This window comes from Strigops habroptila, chromosome 7, assembly GCF_004027225.2.
Source record: "Strigops habroptila isolate Jane chromosome 7, bStrHab1.2.pri, whole genome shotgun sequence".
Lineage (NCBI taxonomy): Eukaryota > Metazoa > Chordata > Aves > Psittaciformes > Psittacidae > Strigops > Strigops habroptila.
The window spans coordinates 38,657,086-38,675,463 of record NC_044283.2 but is presented as its reverse complement, the minus strand read 5'-3'; the positions used below and the strand labels follow the sequence as shown (position 1 = coordinate 38,675,463).

At 40.8% G+C, this 18,378-nt stretch overlaps 1 protein-coding gene across 2 annotated transcripts in view; it reads left to right on the top strand.

Moving 5' to 3' along the window:
- Nucleotides 1-1,582: 1,582 nt before the first annotated feature.
- The window catches only part of GALNT7 (polypeptide N-acetylgalactosaminyltransferase 7), a 42,572-nt gene continuing 25,776 nt past the window's right edge, over nucleotides 1,583-18,378 (top strand). For both annotated transcript variants that reach the window (XM_030493364.1, XM_030493366.1), the window contains exon 1: nucleotides 1,583-2,268. In XM_030493364.1, coding sequence (XP_030349224.1) covers nucleotides 1,835-2,268 — 434 coding nt within the window. In that variant the 5' untranslated portion in view covers nucleotides 1,583-1,834. The remainder of the gene's footprint in view (nucleotides 2,269-18,378) is intronic.

Here is an 18,378-nt window from a genome sequence, read left to right as displayed (position 1 = left end):
TCCTCCTGTTTAAAGAACAAGCACAGAAGCAGAAAGTTTCTTGAATAAATTCTTAATATTTTGAATTGGAGCCAGTCTGACTCCTATTGTTACCTTGTCAACCTAGACATATTTTATACTGGGCTTTTTTTCATTTCTGGTGTTTCATTATGCAGAATGATACATGAGGAAAATATTGTAACGTAGTAATGAGTACTGCGTGGTTTAGTTAAACACGGACATGAGTCCGGCATTGTGCCCTTGCTGGCAAAACTGCCTAATGGGTTACATTAGGAAGAACTTAGCCACCAAGCGAAGGGTTGTGGTTTGTTTCCTGACGCATAGCATTAACAAGTCTATGTCTGGTTTCTTCTGTGCTGCCAAGCACAGGAGAGGTATTAATAAATGGAGAGCAAAGACCTGCTAAGGAGATTATAGGACTGCAGTATGTGGCATAATCATGGGAAAGGGTAGGGGAACTCAGCTTGGTCTCGCTGGAGAAAAGTCTAATGATGAATCTAACTGCATCTTTTCACCCTCAAAGTTGTCCAGAGACACTGGATGTTTTCAGGGTGTGGACTGTCAAGTCCCTGAGAACCCAATCTAAGTGTGAACTTATCACTGCTCCAGCAGGTTTGAATAGGTGACATCCTTCTGATCTCAATTTTTTGCTTGATTTTGTATTTGTGAATAGATAGTGAGATGTTGCTAAAATGTGTGCATTGTTCTCTGCCAATTTCTGTGTTATCTAACATCTGTCTTGCCTACAAATAATTTTAGCAGGAAATCTGAACCTTCAGCAATGTTTCCTGTTGTCCTCTTGGACAGTAGTATTGGAGAAAGCAGTGACTGTATGTTTTGGGTGGGGCTGTTGTACTCTGGAGACTTCACACTTCCAAAATCACCCGCCCTTGTTCTAACCCACCAACCTCACTGATCACTGAAAATGCCAAGAAGTTTTCAAAATCCCAACCTTTCTTCTCAGTGAGAACTTCAAACCTCTTGCTGGGGTGGCAGGGAGGAGTGCTCTAAAATGGAAAAGTCCTTTTAAACAAGGATGCAAACAAGAAGACGCTAGTGCCTGTGGCAGCTCTCTTCAGCCCCAGCACTGCTTCCCCAGGCGTGTCAGTCTGCATGGCCAGGCAGCAGATCAGACCAGGGCTGCATCTTGTTTTTGCCTGCTGTTCCCAGTGCCTTCAGCTTACCTCATGGCTCTAAATAAACCGTGCTGCTGTTGCAGCAGCAGAAGTAATGCTTGGTGGGAGCAAGTTGGGGGGGTGAGGGGTAGGGATAAGATATGGCTTGAGGTTGCTGCTGATGTGCGTGCCAGACTACACATAGTCACGACACTCTTTCCCAGAGCGGGAGCATGTTGAGGCTGTATCTAGCAACCACTGAGACCCTTTAGAGGTCTCAGCAGCTGGTATGCGTAGCCTCAGAAACACCCTGTGTCCAAGAGTGGCCCCAAGGATGCCATGCCTCACGTTGTGGCATTGTCTGCTTCCGTACCATACTCCTTAGTAAAACGCTCTGCCAGTGCTCCCTGCACATTGGTTTGGTGTGCAGCCTGAACTATGTTCAAGCTAGCATGTCCTACATGGGTGTTTGGTCTTTGGAAATGCTTTGGGCCATTTCCAGGCTCTACTTGCCAAGGTAAGTGTGGATAACAGCTGGCAATGTTCTCCAGCAGCAGTTGCTTTAGTAAATAGTGTTCATTGAACCCTTTTACAGATACTTCTCCCTTCTTGTTTAACATATATTTATTATCATTAAGGTACTGGATTTAAATAAATGAAGGATTATCAATTTATATGATCTACTGTTTCTCTAGGATGACAAAGAAGCCAACAGACCGATGCCAAACAAGGGAGACCATGGACTAGGAAATGAGAAGTTCAAACCTGTGGTACCTTGGCCTCATGTCGAAGGTGTAGAAGTGGACTTGGAATCCATTCGAAGGAAAAATAAGGCCAAAAATGAACTAAATCATCATGGTGGTGGTGATAACAAACAGCAAAACATCATCCAGAGGCAGTATCTCACATTTAAGCCTCAGACATTTGTATACCGAGATCCTGTTTTACGACCTGGAGTCCTTGGTAATTTTGAACCCAAAGAGCCCGAGCCTCACGGAGTTGTTGGTGGCCCTGGAGAGGAAGCAAAGCCATATGTTTTAGGACCAGATTACAAAGAATCCATTCAAGCCAGCATTAAGGAGTTTGGGTTTAATATGGTGGCAAGTGATATGATCTCACTAGATCGGAGCATTAATGACTTGCGCCAAGAAGAGTAAGCAAATTTCTTGTTTTCTTTTAGTTCTGTTTTTACAGATTTGATTTTTTTTTTTTCCCATATATCTTAATGTATGCTTAAAACAATATTAATTAGGTAAAATACCTAAAGCTTCTTGTCCTGGTAGGCAAGATCGCTATACTATATCAAATGTTTCCATATATTATTCTTAATGCTGTTGCAATGGTTCCTTTCATGAATACTTAATCTATATTGATTTATCTCCGAAGTTATCTCTTTTAGCATCTAATTGCGTATATTAGCATGTTCCAGGTCCAGCCACAGTCTTGATTGTCATATCTTCTCTTAATCTATAACTTCTTAAGATTTGTCTTCAAGAAAGAATTATTTTCTTTATTAGAAATTCCTTTACTAATTAGTTTATTCAGTTTTAGTTTCACTCCGATGCTTTAAAAATTCAAACTAAGTAAATAGAAGAGAAACAAAGAAATATTGTTCCCATCAAATGGCTCTGATTAATAACCCACATAAACAGAAGTATAGATCTGCCATAGTGGTGTTTGGGGTTTGGTACTGATGGAAGAGTAGTCCGGTTTCTCACTGCATTTGTCATAAAGAAGGAAGGAATCTTGGAAAAACATTTTTTGCTTGCTGGGAGGGTGTCTACTTTGGTGTGGGGAAATTCTGGGAAGTTGTTAACATTTGCTCAATGATTACTGACAGGTTTAAACAGCCTCTTCTGATCTTTGGTAAATGCTGGAGCTAAATTTGCTCCCAGGATAATCTGCATTTGATACAATTTTCCTTGTTAAATACCAGCTAAGGACAGATCTCTGAGCAAACTGATTGACTGGTAGGGGTTTTTTGGTTGGGTTTTTTTGTGGGTGTGGTGGGTGTTTGGTTTGGTTGATTTTTTATTTTTTTTTTGTTTTGTTTTTTTGTTTTTGTTTTGTTTGTGGGGGAGGTTATATAAATTTAGATATGAAATGAGGTACTCATCTGTTTTCACTTCCCCCTCACCTCTGGCAATGGAGCTACACCGATCCCTGGATTGGGTGCCAACCTCTGGGTTGTGTATTTCCAGCTCTGGCAGCTGATCTGTTTGGTTGGTCACTGGCTGGTTACTGAGGCTCTGCTGTGGCCTCTTATAGTGGGTATTTTTCCATTTTGCGAGGTAGCAGAGAGCTGGCCAGCTGTGAGTGACTCATGCCTGTGCATGTACGGACCTCTGTGCTGAAGAGATTTTTCTGAAGAGGAGGAAATAATCTGGGTAACTTGCATAGGTCAGAGTTCTCTTTTAGAAGGTTATTCCGTAGACACTGCTGCTTCTGCTGAGGCATTCAGGGCCCCTTTTGTAGGAGGCAACAGGACTAAAGAAGTCCACAGAGAAAACCCATTTCCCTGTCAAGTGTTGTGATTAACTGGGCAAAGGGGAGCTGATGGCAGGATTTCATGTTAGCAGAGCTGGCTTTGGCCCTGCTTTCCCTGGAGAGAGTGGGAAAGAGGTAGAAGCATGCTCTCCTCCTTGCTCTCTGCTCGGCAAGGACAGCAGAGCAGAAATGGCAGCATGTCATGTGCAGGTGGGACTGGGCTGCCGCTGCCCAGGCTAGTAGCCCTATCTTTGGCAGCAGAGCTCAAGTACTCCAAGTACTCCCTCCCTTCCGTTTTTCCCTCAGGTGGATAGCATCAGCATATATATCTGCCACATAGTTTCAAACCTATAGCTTCCTGAAGTGTTTTTTGCCTAATCTCGGAGTTTGTCTTTAGTTCTGTTTTGAAGGAGGGTAATAAATACAAATTACCAGAGAAGCAGCAAATACTTTGCATACTTTAAGTAATAGGAGGGACAACCATGTGGCCGATCAAAACAGAAATGGTGAATTTTAGGAACAGTTTCCTCCAAGCACCTTGCAGATAAGTCTTCCATGAAGGTCAAAGCCAGCAGCTCAAACCAGTTAGGTTTTATTATTTAATGTTCTAAGCAAGTAAACAAAACAGCATTGAAAACAATGTGAACAAAAGCCATTTTTCTGACAACTTCAAATATTTTATGTATTAAATGCTTCAGATGCTTGCAATTGCCCTAAGTAGGTTAAAGGTTTATAGCTTCTATGTGTCTCCTGGGAACAGCAGAAGAGAGGAGAAGCAATGTAAGGTTGGCCAATACTGCTATATGCTTTCAGGTCTCAACATACTCATCCTCCTGCTCATCCCCAGATATCAGAGAGAAATGAAGCAAAAGGTCAGATGCACCATTTATTTTCCTCCCACTGATCTGTTTAAAAAGTCCAGAAGCCATTTTGGTTGATACGGCTGGTCAATATTCAGTTTAATCCTACCAAAAAGCAGTATAATCAACCTTTTCAGGCAGAGGCTGGGTTATTCGTTCATAGACATTCACACACAGTTAGACCTCACTTGAGCCTTCTCTTTCTTTAAGCATCAAAATTCTTAAGTGTCACCCTAAGCAGTCAAGTTTGCTCAGTGAAGTATGCCAAAAGCTTTCCCAGGCAGTGCTAGCAGGAGTGAAATAGTGCTGCAAGAACTTTCTCAGCTTGAAAGCCACGTAGCCTTGGGGCTTGTCCCTGCTGGAGGGGGAAGAGGGAAGACATGCCAATAAAGGGGGATTCAATCCTGTTTGTATCTGACTTTGGAGTCGGATGCGTTGCCAAGTTGATTTGTCAGCTGTCTTCATTGATTCAGTAGGAACTTTGCTGATGATTCTGGGCAGTCTCAGCTGCTGCAAAAAGCCTTAACTCTAGCTGCACCCTGTAGAGAGGAATAACGTTGGATGGTGTGTTGAAGTTGCTTGTCAGGTACTTCAGAATATTTCTGTTTTGCGAGCACTGCATACTATTGCCTTATGGATTTTAACCAGTCTATTTTGAGGTTGAAGCCAAGCACTTCCGTTGGCATACGGCAAGTCATAGGTTTGATTAAACAAAATCTGTAATCTAAGGGGATACATAAAAGTCAGTGTACAAAATTTCAAAGATGGCATCATCTCACTGCAGCCTTTGAGTGCTCTGCAGGAGGGTCAGGGGAGCCATAAACTGGGTTTAGGTGAAGCAATACCTGTTTTCCACCATATTTCTAGTTGCAGAGAGGTAGAGCCAGCTTATCAGGCCCTGTCCAAAACCTCTGTACAGTTGTCGAAAGAAACCTTTTTCTTAAAACTTTGTGATTTTTACCATTTTCAGATCTTTTTTTATTATCCTGATAGGTGGCAGCCTCTTACTTTTTAGAGCAGTCATTTATATTTTATACTGAATTTTACATGTTGTACCTGCCTCCTAGCAGACCTGCGATAAAACTAATTTTAGCTTCAGGGAAGAAGGATATTAATTTGATTGCTCTCTGGATTTTATTTATTTTTCATGATCAGAAGTCTCCACAGAGGTAGAGCTGATGTTAAAAAAAAAAAAAAAAAAAAAAAAAAAAAAAAGGAGCTATAAAGTTTCTGGATGATCGTGGATTCAAGATAAACACATCATGCCAGGGAAATAAAAAATGGACCTAGGTTTGAGGGTGAATGCTGTCAGGTGATAAGGTGTGTCCTCTCAAAATCAAAACTGAAGAGAATTGCTGCTAGGGAGAACAAGAACTGAGCTGTTTTTCCAGTGTAATAAACCACTTGTCCAGAGTATTTTAAAATAAAATGCAATTTGTGGGCCTCTGGATCTGACCAGATATCATTTTTCATTACAATCTTGTCTCTAGATCTGGCCAGGAACATATGCTTGGGAGAAAACATACAAGAATGGAGTAAGTTTCACTCCTGGCAACCAGTGAGCTGGGACACTTGAGCCAAAAATTGCAACAGGACTGTCATGCTTCATAGACCTTTTTCTGTGTACAGACTTATCTTTTAAATGCTTTTCTACTCTTGGAATTAATGACATCCTGAGTCAGTGACTTTTTCCAGGCTGAAGAACATGGTGTTTGTTTAGCCTCTCCTCCCGGATACTGTCATGTACCTCTGTCACCCTGCCACCCTGTGATACGGTAATATCAGAGATACCTGCATCAAGCTATTATATAAATGTTTCATGTTGCTTCCTTATTATTCCTGCCATTCTATTTGTCCTTTCTTTAACTCTGAGCTAAAATGCTTAAAGAGTTATTCACGTTTCACTCCAATATTGATTTTTTTTTTTTTTTTTTTTTTTTTTAGTAGTAATGCCAAGTTTCAGGTCTATCACTGGCTACACTAAAAGTGGTTTAACACTCCATGTACATTCATTTGCGCTTACAGGGAGCTTTCCTGCCAGCTCATTTCCTCGGTCGCGTCCTTGAATTATTCTGCAGCTGTTTATAGTCATTCTAATTGCAACTGCCAAGAACTTTTTCTATTATTCAGTAATGACCTGGAAGAAGAGGTGGACAGCTTGGCTTCCAGCACAGACACTTAATGCTACTATAGTCACAAACTTCCTTAAAAAATTGGAATGAATAGACAGTTTTTACACTGTAACAGTTATCAACCTAAGAGATCTTCTATCCTACGCTGCCATACCTTGATGAGGAACTTTGCTTGTAAAGAAAGCAAAGAACCTCATCAAAGGCTTTGAAAATTCAGTTATTCTATTAATAAGCTCACCTGTGTCTACATAGTTTCTGATTTCTTCAAAAGATGATGGTGTGTTTCTGTGGCATGACTTTCTTCCACAGAAGCTGTGTCTATGGTTTGCTAATTTTGTTATTTATGGCTAGCTTCTTTTCAACACAAAAGTCAGACTTAGTGGTCTGCAATTCTTTAGCTCCCCACAGCCCTTTTATAAAAATTGGTGTCATGTTTTCCTCCTTTTGTTTGTTTGATAACAAGGCTGGTGTCAGCAGTATTTATATACTGCAACAGTTTGTCAATTTATGTTGCATTCTTTTAGAAATACCGGATTTGTAAAAAAAAAAAAAGCTTTAAGTAGCTGAAGATAGAAATATCACTGTGTGCTTGCCTTGTTTTTGTTCTCATCCCTAGGTGTCTGGCATTGGTCGCTGCTAAGAGTTTAACAGAAATACTTAATTTGGCTTTCCTGCTTTCCTGCTTCTGAAGTGGTCTTTTTGCATTTTGATCGTCTACCAGCCCAACAGACTTTCTGGCAGGCATCCTATTTGTGGTGTTCAAAAAAAAAGTATTTCAGTAGCAGCTTTTATACTTCAGAAAGCTATTTCTCAATTTTTATTTTTATTTTTTCTTTTTAATCTATCTTATTATTTACATTCTATTTTTCCTAAATTAGTGCTCATTTAGGTTTTCTTTTTTTGGATGCCACCCTGTGCATTTAAAGAATATCTGTTTAACAGCATCTGTTTTTTAATCATGCTGGCTTTCCCTAGTTCCTGTCTAGGTTTTTTTTTTTGTTTTTTTTTTTTATGATTAACGATAAAAACTCCCAGCTTCTTAATATGACATCTTTAAAAAAAGCTCCAGATAACTTGAAGGCATTTTACCCTTTTCAATAAGACCAACTCCTTTATAGTTCCCCTTTTCAAAAGGAGGTGTTACTAGGCCACCTCTTTTGGCATTAGAATTTCAGTGTGTTGTGGCCACAACTAGAGCATGGTTCCTACACAGGTGTCCTCAGATGAGCTCCACGTTGTACTGAGGACTCAATGTGCTGCTTCTCTTGTGGGTTCTTTGATGTGCTGCCCTCTGGAAACACTAATTAGTGATGCCTGAAACAGTAATGTCTGGAACACAGTTTATATCTACTGTGTCCGCTGAGGTAGTAGAAGTTTCCTGCTTGTATCTTCCATCCTCTCAGGTTCTCTGATTTCTCCATACATGTTGCAGGTGCTGTCCGAGTCCTGCTTGGGCAGCTGGTACTTCTATGTGGTTGTATTGATGGCTTCCCCTTATCTTCATATTAGAAGATCCCTGGCACATTTAAGCTCTAGTAGTCTGGTTCCGGTTTTAGAGAATCATGGAGTGATAGAATGGTTTGGGTTGGAAGGGACCTTAAAGATCATTCAGTTCCAACCCCCTGCCATGGATAGGGATACCTTCCACTAGAGCAGGTTGCTCAAAGCCCCATCCAACCCAGCCTTGAACACTGCCAGGGATGGGGCAGCCACAGCTTCTCTGGGCAACCTGTTCAGTGTCTCATCATCCTCACAGTAAGGAACTTCTTTATAGCTAATCTAAATCTATCCTCTTTTAACTTAAAGCCATTCCCCCTTGTCCTATCACTACTTGCTCTTATAAAAGATCCCTCCCCAGATTTCTTGTAGGTCCCCTTTAAGTATTGGATGGATGCCATAATTTTTTCCTGGATAAAGTTAATCAGTTCCAAAAATCTCACAAGACACTAATGAATTCATAACACGATGTTGTCTCATCCAGGCACTGAAGCTGTACCTCTTTCCCCACCCACCCACCCCTCCATTGTCTGGAAATTTGGTAAATCCAACTATTTTCTTCCTATTTGCGTCTGTGGAAGGGAAGGGAGCAGAACCCACACACGCACACAAAAACAAACCATGTCCATATCCTCTCAGCTCCATGGCTGAGGGTATGAGATGTTAAGTTAGTCCTTGGGCCAGGCCTCTCTTCTGCTTCTTCCAGTCTGTTTTATTACTTTCCATGGTATATCTAAAGATTGGCAGGACAAAGCAGGCACAATGGTGGCCAAGGGGGCTGTTGCATTTGGAGCTACAGGTAAAAGCCTAACTGAAGAGACCTGCTGCAAAATCACTTCTCCAAATCAACAAGTTTAAAGAGACCTACATGAAGTGATTATCACTCGTACAAGTCAAATTGCTCAAAGTCGATGGTTAATTGTCATGTCAAATCAGTGAATAATATTCTTTCCTGAATTCTCATGGAAGTTCTGCTCCATGACTATTAAAGCTGCAAGTGTTGTATAATAATCTCAGTATGCTGAAAAAAATGTTAATGCAAATTCTAGCTTTAAATGCTGTCATTGTATGTTGGCCTCCTTTTAAGGAGGCAGAGTCAAACTGCATTTTGTTTACGTCATTATCCCAAATGGATCCTTGCAGGACACAGTCTTATGTTTTTTATTCCCAGTGGCTGTTGTTAATAGCTGGTTTGCTGGGGCAGAAAGTATTAATTTGGAGTTGGAAATTTTTTCGTGGTCAGGATGGTGGATGTGCCCATGGTAAAACCATGTTTACTATTCCAAGTCACCTTTTTCATGCACTTGGAAATGGCTTCCAGCAGCATATACTCCGTCATGTTTCCAGGGGCTAAGATTAAGCTGCCTGATGATAGTTCCCTGGATCCTCCTTGAAGGTGGGCATGGCATTTGTCTTTTCCAGTCCTCTGTTCACAGTCAAGTACCAGGAACTTGTAAAATGGGCAGAGCGTGGCCTCACAAGCTCCCTCAGCACTATCTGGTACAGCCCAACCAGTCCAATGAATTTGTGCTGTGTTTATCCAATTTGCTGTGATACGTCCAGTGAAATCGTCCCTTACCCAGCCTTCCTGCTATGGTGGATATTCCTTCACTTCCGCAGACTTTGCCACTAGACACGCAGGATGCGTGACAGCAAACCTTGCAAGGAAAGACTGAGGCAAATCAGGTGTTGAGTGGCTCAGTCCTTTCTGTGTGCTTTGACACAAAGTTGCATCTCATTCAGCTGTAAACTCATGTTTTCTTTAGTCTTTTGCCTACAAGCCCTTCCTGTCTCACAGATTTCAACTCCAACAGAGCTTTCCCTTTAATTCTCTCTGCATGTGCTCAGGCAATATTTCTGTACTCCTCCTAGGTAGCCAATCCATGCATCTACCTTCCCCACTCTTCCTTTTTGCATTGGAGCTCCATCAGCAGGTCTTAGCGCAGCCAAGTGGGTTTTCTGCCATGCCTGTTTGACCTACTGCATGTAGGAATGGACTGTTACTGTGTTTTGGGGAGGTTGTCCTCAAAATGGGCCCTTTTTGGCAAAGTTGTGACACCTGAAATCATGGTAGTTCTTGGGAAACATTTAAATAATGGTTTCTCTATGAAAGAGTCAAAAAGGAAACTGCTCGATGGACAAAACCACTGATGATTGCAAGTGTGGGGCTCCAAAAAGAAGCTAGCTGGTGTATGGCTCATTTCAAGAACTGCACCTAGTTATATAAGACCAAAACAGCGCGAGTTGTTCCAAAGGATATCTATTCAGTATTTCTAAAAGTTATGTATCCACAATACATTAGTTGCACTAGTCTCTTTGTAGTTTCTTTTATCTCAAAAATACTAAGAACTTCACAAAGGAAAACCTGCACTGTTTAATAGAACGCTCCAATCCACATCTGCTGTTTCCATTCGTTCCATCTGCTGGGTTTGGGTCACACTTACTGCACTTTGTATTTCAATACACTTTGTATTGAAATTTAAGTCAAGAAGCATTCTCTTAAAGTATGCTGTAAGTGATGCTTTGTGAAATTCCCTATCTGTCCTATTAACTAACTTGCATTACATCCCTTCAGCCAGGGATGTTCGTACTGTTGATCAGATTTCATGCCAAGGTAATTAACTGTGTTGGCTGTAGAAAGGCTCAGTGCTCAACATGCTTTGCTCGGGCTTGATATGCTGTTTTTATCCAACCCATGGACAAGTTGCCTACAAATTATTCTTACTGACCCAGAGGGTATTAGTCTTGTGACTGTATTTAAGCCAGATTATTTTTTGACAGCTTCTTTTGAAAAATGTTAGAGGAATTTTATTCTGAGTAGTATGACTGGGAGAGGAAGCATCATGACTCCTTGTGAATGTTTATGGCATGAGACAAATTAAACTCTTACTAGATATTTTTTTTGTTTTTCAATATGACAATAGAGAACTGCTGTCTGCTCGCCAGCATGAGCCAACATTTCAGCTGCATCACCCACACACATCTGTCAGTCTGATCATGGCAAAGTAAATATTTTCAAGTGTTTTTTCTTTCCATGGGTTATCTAGTTTGACTTTTTAATGACATTACTGCTTTTACAGGGAATGTCCCCTGGGCCACACAAATTCATCCTCGAATAACTGGATCTATTGCCATGGGTCGCCTTTTTACTTCAAACAGAACAACTGGCAATAAGCTTTTGTTGAAAAACCTGGAAAAGTAACTCTTCTTTGCTTGAATATGATGCTCCTTGTGTACAGAAATGTATTTTTGGACAACTGTTTTTGCAGCTCATGACATTTTATAAAATAAATCGCAAAGAAATGAGAATTGGCTTGGTTTTAAAAATTGTAGTTTTGAAGGGCTTTTTTTTTTTTTTAATTTATTTTTTATTATTTTTAGTACAAGCAGGGGAGGGTATTCTTGTCAAAAATAAAGACTTCCAAGAATACACACATACAAAGCTATGTGTTAGTAAAGCAGAGATGTTAGTTAAGATATTCTGCTATTGTAGTTTGATGGTGACAGCTTGGACCCTTTGGTTGGTCCAAGTGCTGTAAAAATATCAAACTGTATAGAAAATTTCTGGTGCTGGACTTGATTTGAAAAAAATGCTGAAGTCTCTAGTCATATGCAATTACTCAGGGTATGAAGTAAGGCAGATAAATCTTGGCTGCTCATTAAAAATGGATGGTCTTTTTACAATGGGCAAATAACATGAATTTAATATGTTCTCTTACAATAAGTAGTTAGTTATCCAGTCAATCTTGTCATAGCTAAGGAGATTGAATAGCAAAGCTCTGGAGTGGACCCTGCTTTCTTCGGAATGTCATTAGTTCCTTAATTATAGCACTGTGCAAATTACACATTCGATACTGGTGTATGAAAAATATTTCAGTAATTACTGTTGGTATCTGTGTCACTGGCAATGGAGCATTAGGGGCTTGATTTCATTTCACAAGGTACCTTGGGAAAACCTTTTATTCAAGTGCCACATAGTACATTGGAACTGTTCTGTAACCAAGAAAGCTAATTTTATAGTATGCACATAAATCTTTGTGTGCCTCAGTGAGAGCTGGGCTTGAGAATCAGGTGAATTATAGTGGTCACACTAAATCAGGAAGACTGGCTTTCCACTGTAGGTTATCAGCTGCCTTACTACTGGCAAGAGTCCTGGAGGAAAAAATGTGTTTAAAATGTAATTAGGCATGTATTGTCAGAGCGTCTCCTTGTGGTCAGGAAGGATTTGAATTCCAGGCATGGGCCTTAAAGCAAAACCAAGCATTTTCTGTTAACGTTTCAGGTCCCAGCAGTGAAAACTACAATGAAGATGGATCCTGTGTCTTTTTAGCATTGGCTGCTAGCGTTTAGAATTATAAGTTTCAACAGAAATAGTTCACCTGAAAAGTACTAGGAAGTTGACAGAGACACCAGGTGTGTTAACTGTAGTTGGATTTTCTTTCCAACTGTAGTTGGAAGTTCTTTCTTTCTAACTGTAGTTGGGTTTCACATCTGAAATGAGAAGATCAAGCTCTAACCAGGACCTCTTGCTCAACAGAAATGTATAGTGCAGCACCTGGAGTGTATTTAAGTTCTACCTTAAACCTTGACTTGGGTATAGAGGGCAGAGAAAAGCCTGAGAGGTTTCCTGTAGCTGTTCACGTAACCCTCCAGGTGCCATCTTGCACCATAGAAATTTTGGGGCAAATGGAGGAAGCATTCTGTTAAATGAGTTGTAATCTGAATGTGAAACTAAAAAAAATAGATGAACTTATAAATGCTCTATTTTGTTCCTGTTAACTAGAACTTAGAGTGGTAGAGCATTTAAATAAACTTGTGATATAAGTTATAATTCAGTCCAGCTGAGCATGGGCAGGAGATTCAGGGTTTAATATCTGTTGAGCAAGGCACGGTGGAAATAAAGCATTCCTGTGAGACTGAGCCCATTGCCCTAAGCTTCCTTCTAGCCTTTTATTTATGATATTGGGTAAAACCCGACAGTGTTTGATAAACGCAAAATTATGCACAGTGGACTCTTGAGCTTTACATAAGCTGCAATCTGCTGCATTTGCTAATTGTCATAATTTCTCCATTGAGGTGGGAACTAGTTATGGCTTGTTGTGTTTGCTTTTACCAGTGTTCTCTGAGGACACTGCGCTAGCCCCTTCAGAGGGGAGAGGGAGTGCATCACAGCAAGCTGCTGCCATGCAGCTAGCTCACAGCAGTGTCCTACATTGGTGACGAGTGATCCACTTGCACCATCTCCTTCCTGCAGGAGTGCCCAGTGTGTCACGGTGCTGCAGAAGGGCTGGAGATGCGCTGGGAGGTACTGCACCACTTTAAACCAAAACGGGAAAGAAGAGGGCTTTGGCTTCATCTTTCTAGAAGGGGGTTTCCCCTTCCTTAAGGAAGCTGCCCCAGCTCTCCTGCCCTGTGGTGTTTATTGCTTCATCTTTGCCAGTGTTGTCAAGCAATACCATGGGCAAGAATCTTGTGATCAAAGATAGAAATGAAAGGCTTATTCCTTTAACCTTCCTACTAGCTGTAATGTTGGATCTTTGTATAAGCCTTGCCCTGAATTTGGATGATGGCACTTTTGGATGCATGAGAGACGTAGCTTGTGCTTCCAGGTGCACTAGTAACAAAATGTATTGCAGGCCGCTTCAGGAATGGAAACAGACAATGCTTGTAGCTAATGTAAAAATAGCTGAATACTATGGTTCAGCATAGGTTTAAGCTGCTAGGCTGTGTGTAGTAGAGGTTTTGCTGCTGTCTGCTGAAGGGGAAATATATATAAATTACTCAGCTGATCAAACTATCTTTGGATTGTTGGTTCACTTCTCTTCCAGAACCCCTGTTTTGCAAGTTGACTACTATAACCTTATATTGATGTTGATGGTGCATAAAAATACCCTGTAAGGCTTCATAGGTGACAAATCTAGTTTTAATATTAGATTGACTCGGTTGTATCTTAACAAAAAAATGCCTGATTCTGTAATCTCTTTCTATCTACTCTAGACTTAGGCTTGATCCCTCTAGCTTGCAGACATGAAGCAGCCAGTCTCAGCTAGAACCTTCATGATGCCAGCCATGCAGATGAGCTAACCATTGGTGTTTGATGAAAGAAACTCTCATCCATCTTCCTAGGGGGTAGATGCAGTTTGCTGCAGTAGTCATAATAAATTGATGATTTAAAATAATAAGCAGCCCTGAATTCAGTATTAAAGTACGTAAACAGCGTGCTGTCTGCTGAACGGCTGTGTCCTTATCAGAGCTTACTAGAAAAGGGAGCTGCAAATGAAAACAGAGCTCCTAATTTATTTTGGGGCTCTGCTAGTGCTAGACCCTCTCAAAGAGTGAGAAAAATGCATACATTATAAAGCAATTACCAATAGGTGCTAATTGATATCACTATGAATCTCATACAATTTTAAACATGAAATAAAACTTAAAATACTATTTAAAATTGTGAGCAGTGTTATACTAATGGAGAAGAGAGATTCCGTTTAATGTCAGTTACAAATGTCAGTTACAATTTCAGGATAAATGCTAATTTTAGACCTGCAGCTTTGTACTGATTCAGGGTTCTCAGCTTGAAATGGCTGACTCTAGCTTCTTAGGAGTTGGCTGCTGGAGCTGTAATGGGAATGCAATAGCATCTGCCTGCTACCTCGGGGGAATCTGTGCTGCTACGTTTGAGTTTGAGCACACAGGTACAGTGTTTTAAAATCTGGAGAGGGGACTGGTGTGCCTTTGGTAAGTGACGGTGCTAGTTTGATAGTTTGTTAAAGAAAATTTGTTTCCCACAGCAGTCTCACATGTCAGATTCTTAGAAAATGATTTAATAATTCGGCGGTGCAGGAATAGGAACAGCTTGAGCTGGGTGCCTTCAGAGAGAGACCCAGAACAAAGAAATTCCTGGGGTTTTATACCCTTACATTCTATGCACCTGACCAATACATGTTGTTCATGGGCCTTGCACATGCCTCTTGGTTTTGGTCTGGGATCTCCTTGTCTGCCATTGAGTTCTTTTGTGGTGGTAAATTAATTCTTATCTCCAGTTGTTGCTCCTTACTAAGGATGTATCTGCTTTATCTTCTAATTTGCATTGGCCTCGAGGCTTTCATTTACGTAACTAAGCAGAGGTTGTTGTGGCCTAAGGCTCCAGCAACTTCAGGTACCCATGCTTAAGCAGCTACTCATGCCAAGCAAGACCACCCAGTCAGAATAACTTCGTTAAAGAATTCAGCTAGTTAAACTTAATTCACAAGTTGACTTGATGAAGATTGTATCAGGTTACAGAGTTGGTTGCAGCCGCTATACGTATCCCTTTTCTCTGATCTTAGGTGCTGGTATACTAGGGAAGGTAGGAATTCAGGATTACATGGGAAGCACTTCTGTTGGCTCAAGATCTCTGACTGCCCTCTAAGTATCTATCTGACTGGAGCTCACCCTTAAATTGCTGTCGAGGATCACTTCTTGCTTTTTTGCTTGATAGCTGGATTACTCTTCCAGGAGAAGCAGCCTCTAGCCTGGGCTTTTTACCTTGAGGAAATTTGAGCATATATCTGCAGCCCTACAGCCTCCTTATTAACAACTGTTAGTGGTTGCTAACAGGGCAGCTGTAGGGTTAGCCAGTCCTTGGAGCATGTACCCATGGTCATGTCTGTGGGGCCCTTGGACATCAGTAAAGCAAGCTAATAAATAGAATACAAAGCTGTAAGAGCAGAAGTTTCCTCAAGCCAAGGAGGGCTCCAGCTCAGACATCCAGCTTCTCGTGCAGTGGGATCCCTGTAAAAGGGGTCCTCTCCTGCTGTGGCTGGTGCACAACTTTGTGAGCAAGGGACAGGGATGTTGGTGTGACACGGTCTCCGACACTGATGTTCCCTACCAGGGGTGGAGAAGAAGTAGGACTAATTCACATCTGAAGTATACAGGCTAATAGTGAGAAGAAACGTTGCTCACCCTGTTTCTCCAGTAGATCACTACTGTATCTTTCAGAAGGTTTCTTCTCGCTCCAGTGATGAGTCAGCCCGTTTCTTTGTTCAGTAATACCAGTGCTGATTTGGGGATAGGAAGTTTTTATTCATGGACTGCTCTGAAGGTGTTGTTTCCTTTCACCTGCGAGTTCCCTCACAAGGGAGGCAAAGCAGCGCTGCCCAGGGAAGGTGTTGCCAGCCCTTCACAGATCCGTGCATGCCTGCTTCTTCTTGCCCCATACAGTAACTCTTTACAGGGGTCAGGAAAAGTGAAGTGTCTAGAGGCAAGACTAGCTTAAGGATTCTACTCTGTCATTCCTGCATACCTGCTGCAATGTGCTGCCCTCTCAGCTATACCAATAAGAATTCAAGATACGTTTTTGTAAGTGAGTTTGTTTATCAGTTTGGTTCAAAGCATATCCTCACATGTGGCCTGCAGACTACACCTGATAGGATACCATGCTACCGTACGTGGACAGAACAGCACCCAGGTGAGGAAGCTAGAGGTTGAAATATATTTAAATCCTTTTTGTCACAGATCCTTTTGTACTTTGAATCTGCCCATGCCAGTTTTCAGTAGCTTGCAGCTTTTGCCTGGACATCCATATCTACTTGACCCTAGCTTTTAAAACTGAAGCATGAGGCTGGAAATTGAGGCTTTTTATTTTCCTCTTCTGGTGCCTAAAATTTACAGGGAAGCTGGTACTGTAAAATTCGGCTTTAAACGCAAGGAAAATGCGTTTACGGTTTCTTGGTATTTAGTTTGCCAACCACTGGATGTCAGTGCTGCTCCACCGAAGAACGGCACTTCCCTGCTTCCTTGTCTGCGGCTGTGAAGGAAATGATAGCGGAGGTTCCTGATTTTTGTCGCTGAAATACTTGAGCAACATTCACATTTCTTGGGAAAAATTGCCGCAGAGATTAAAATATTTATTCATTGCACATATCTAAAACAACTACAGTGTCTCAAACCTCTAATTCTCAATGCAGGATTGTGCATAGGAGTTACTGCAGTCTGTTGAGCTTATGGGCTTGGTGAATTAGTCCGTGGACTGTCCAATAAGTGAAATAAAACCTCTGGAAAAAAACTAAAAGTATGATCTTACTGGAGGTATAAATGTAGTGATTTTATGGCTTGCAAATGGCACATTTAGCAACACATGATTTTTCAAGTTTAAAAAGTAAAATGTGCTGACAGATTTGAGGAGATTAAGTTGGATATGTAGCAAAAAGCCTGTCTAGACCTCTGGTTTTGTGTTTTTAAAACGTATTAAATACAGATCAAAAAATGCTTATAAATTGCACACAGATGTGTTATTCAGTTCAGGCTTTTGTAATAGGTTTGGCTTTTTAAAATTACTTACTGTCTTTCATTTTTATGCTCTTCACTCTTTTGTTCCTAAATATGACTAAACTACACTGCAGGAAGTGGGAGAAATAAGCAACCAAAAGCTTTGAGGTTTTTTGCAGTGTTTGCTTTGTTTCCGTTGTTGAAGGCAGTCTGAAACGTAGTTGCTGCCTTTCTTTTTAATTGGAGAGCAGAACACTTTCCTAGCTAAAGTGCTGAAATTACAGGTCAGCGGCACAGTGCAGCCTGCATCAGATCCAGCTTATCCTTTGAGGTGAAAGTTGCTATTCATTTCCACTACTTTTTACCTGGAGCTCTTGAATGGTATTCAGCTGGCATGCTGACTTTGAATATATAACACCCCATTTTCCTCCATTTTAACTAACTGTATTGCCAAAATTAATCCAGGTGAGTATATTTGTAAGGCAACGCAGTTATTAGTCTTATTAGTTATTAAATGTATAATGAAAACCTCCTTTACACAGCTGACTTAGCACACCTAGGTAGCATATCCATTTTATCTCTGCAAATGACTAAATTGTCAATGCTTTAAATACTTGTGCTACAGATGGAAGTACTGCAATCTGTAATCAGCTGAGATCTTGAGAGGGATCTGTGGAAGGCAGGCATCAGTGGCCTGAACCGTGCATTTTAAACAGTCAGTCTAGCATTTGTATATTTGTGGCTTATAAATATTGTTAACTTGACTACTTCAGGCATAAAAACAATTGAAATGGAGGCTTTTAGTCAGCAAACTGTACTTGCAGCGATCATGCTGTTTCAGAGGTCACTTACAGCATGCCTAAGAAAAGAAATATCTTATTATTTTGGACTTACAGACTATTTTGATTCTGTAATTTTCTCACAGAACCAAAATTAATAATATGTTTCTATCAATATTCTTTTTTGGGGGGTGGGCAGGGTGAGAAATATATATTGGTGCTGTTCCCTGACAATAAGTGAAATACTTCTATAGATCTG